This window comes from Zingiber officinale, chromosome 10B (assembly GCF_018446385.1).
Source record: "Zingiber officinale cultivar Zhangliang chromosome 10B, Zo_v1.1, whole genome shotgun sequence".
Lineage (NCBI taxonomy): Eukaryota > Viridiplantae > Streptophyta > Magnoliopsida > Zingiberales > Zingiberaceae > Zingiber > Zingiber officinale.
Genome location: NC_056005.1, coordinates 17,907,572 through 17,910,585, shown reverse-complemented (window position 1 = coordinate 17,910,585; position 3,014 = coordinate 17,907,572). Strand labels below are relative to the sequence as shown.

Here is a 3,014-nt window from a genome sequence, read left to right as displayed (position 1 = left end):
TGATTTAAAAAGGTCTTCAGTTACTGGATCAAAGTCACCAACTTAGTCCGGTGCCAAAATTTTCACAAGCAAATATATCTTAAGTTCAGAATACGAAGAACTAAGAGGAGAAACTTAAGTATTATGAAGCCAACTGGAAGAAAAGAAATTCATGACTATACTTATGCTGCTCCCTTGCCCTTCTTCTTCTGGATCTTCTTCATGTAGAACTCGAGCTCCTTTCCTTCTAATATGTAACTGTGATCGAACGTAGCAGATTAGGCCAACAGGCAAGGAAGAATAGCATCAAAAGAGGCCTAAATTAAATAGAATTCTGCTTACCCATCAGCTCTACCACACTGGCCCGGGCGGGAGGAGATTGCGGCTAACAGCCTTCCAGTACTGAATTGATCCTCAACGTGGGAATCAAGTTTCCGATCTTGCTGCCTCTTTTCCAGCTTCCTCAGTACACTGCTGCTCTTCTTTACCTCTGTAGTAGCAGCTTCAGCCTCTTGCCCCTAGCAGACATCAATAGTTTAGAGAATAAGATGGGCCAAGGAATACTCTCAAAATTATGCTACCCTTTGGATAAGAACCTAAGCAAGTGAGACAGTTTAGCTAACAAACTTGTAGTGTATAATTGGATGCTTAAATTAAAGTAGTTTTAGGATCACTGGTATTCATAGAATATTTCAGCATCTTGCAGATGATGAAACGGACAAATCAAAAAGAACTTTCCATTGTAAAACAAATAAATCACCATGGATTTGCACCACTGAGATGTATGAGCATTCGTAAAGGCATATTATGATAAATTCAAGGTCGCCAACCAAATTAGTAGAGTAAGTATTTGATTCAGGTAGATAAATTTACTAAAAACATAAATATTTGACTCAAGTAGATAAATTGATCAAATAAAACCATTTTATGAAAGTCAAATCCATAATATTGGCAGGGAAAGTATCAGATCAAAAAGCAGATTTGGAATTTTACTAATTAAACCATACAAGCACATCTACGAAAGGAAACATCATTAAGAAAGAAATAATTGGTCACGGACATGGCCAAGTTATGCTAAGAGATCTAACCACAAAATTTTGAACTGTAGGAACCACTTGACATATGTGAAGAGGAATGCAGATAATCAGGATAATTAAATGAGGCACATATTTTACCAACCAGATGTGAATGCTAATGGAATATGGTCTATAATTTAAATGAAGAACAATTTTGTATAAGATTATACAATTATCTGTTGGATGATGCACAGCAAAGGAAAAAAGTTGTACCAACATTCATTTTCATGAGAACACCTACGAACAGAGTATAATTTAATACTTAATCACTAAATTTATGTCAAACTCAAGGCACATGAATAATAAATCAACAAAACAAGAAACTAAGTTGAGCTCTTCAATCATTAATTTTATAACTACACTATTCTCCCACCAATTTAGTCAAACTTGATTGAACAGTTACACAATTTAATGCCATGAGTATTGAGAATTGATAGAAGCAGAAAACAAGATATAACAAAAAACTACCTCAGTTGTCTCTTTTTTGGCAGCAGCGGCAGTCTTCTTCTTCTTCCCAAGCTCAACGCCATAATGCTGGAGATACCACGCCTTGAACGGGGCTGCATCCACCTGGACGATTGCACTCTTAACAAGGGTTTGCGTCCTCACAAGCTCGTTGTTTGAAGCATTATAGACCACATCAAGTATACGAGTCTTGCGTGTCACGGCCTCACTTCCCCATGAATAATTCCCAGTATCCAACCTGAGAGCTCTCCATTTTACATTGCCTCCTCGAACTCTTATCCTTCTCACGGTCTTGTTGCTTGAAAGCTTTGTGTTTGCAGGTTGCCTTCCCAACTCATACCTTCCAACAGTAAAGAAAAAGATAAATAAATAAATACAGAATAAAATTTAAGATCAATTCTTTTGTTGAGAAAACAGTATATAGAACATACGCCTCTATCCTGGATAAGAAATTAAAAAGCGAAAAAAAACTAGGGAAGGAACTAGACGGGTAGATCGAAGGTAAAAAAAAAAAAACCCCGCAAAATCAAGTTATGAAGCGCGGACCTTACTACGAAACAACTAGATGCACGATTTTAGAAGGGACGAATAACAGATCATCGATGTTATTTTATTCAAAATCCGATTTTTTTTTTTTTTGAGTTCATGCGAAATTAAGTAAAAGAACAGAAACAACACCTAAGTGCAAAAGTTAAAATGAAAGAAAATATTTCACGTGTCAGGATGCTTACTTTCTCTTCTTCCTCCAGGCTTTCTTCTTACCTCCGGTAGCGCGCCTCTTGTGCATGGAGTCTCGTGAGATACCTGAGAACATAATCGCGCCATTAGCATTACCATGGATGGAGAGAAACAACGAACCACACAAATCTAGAGTTCTTGATCTATACCCATCTTGACAGAGCGGCAGAGAAATCCTGTATCCTTCCTCTGGTCACTTCGCCGCCGCCGCTCCCCGCCTTAGACTTCATCTCCTCCCACAATGCTTATATAGTGCTCTAATCCCTAACCCTTGTGACCATTTCTTTCCCCGGACCGGGTTTATGAAAAAGCCTGTTATGAGCCCATTCTGCATAAACCCATAGTAGAAGCACACACCAGATCAAAGGGAAAAAATCAATAAAAATGGCAAATCAAATTGTAATTTTAATTTATTGATTCGCTTTTACTTTGTAAATCAAATATAATTATTGGCTAATCTCGATTCGAAGAAATATACAAATTGTTAAAATCATGAATCATTAATCCCACTATTATCATAATGCCATGAAAAAATAAAATAAAAAACTTATTTTAATGATGTTTGAGGATATTTAAGAATTATACTCTTTTTTTTTGCCTATTTTAAAATGTATAAATTAAATACAGGAATTGCTCGGCGCACCCAGAGTTTCGATTGCCCAAAAGTGTTCCAAAATTTGAAAAAGCTCAAAAGGTGTTTTTTTATTCTATGCAACCAATTGGCTCTGTGATCTCTCCTCACTCCTCTGTGTTACG

The 3,014-nt window shown here is 36.7% G+C and overlaps 1 protein-coding gene across 1 annotated transcript; it reads right to left on the bottom strand.

Annotated features, from left to right (window-relative positions):
- Window positions 1-2,537, bottom strand: LOC122029974 (40S ribosomal protein S8-like). The gene is made up of 5 exons (XM_042589117.1): window positions 2,408-2,537; window positions 2,252-2,324; window positions 1,524-1,860; window positions 322-497; window positions 1-237 (listed from the first exon to the last, which is right to left on the bottom strand). Exons 1-5 carry the CDS (start codon window positions 2,409-2,411, stop codon window positions 162-164), a joined length of 666 nt encoding a protein of 221 aa, XP_042445051.1. The 5' UTR covers window positions 2,412-2,537; the 3' UTR covers window positions 1-161.
- Between the last annotated feature and the right edge of the window lie 477 nt (window positions 2,538-3,014).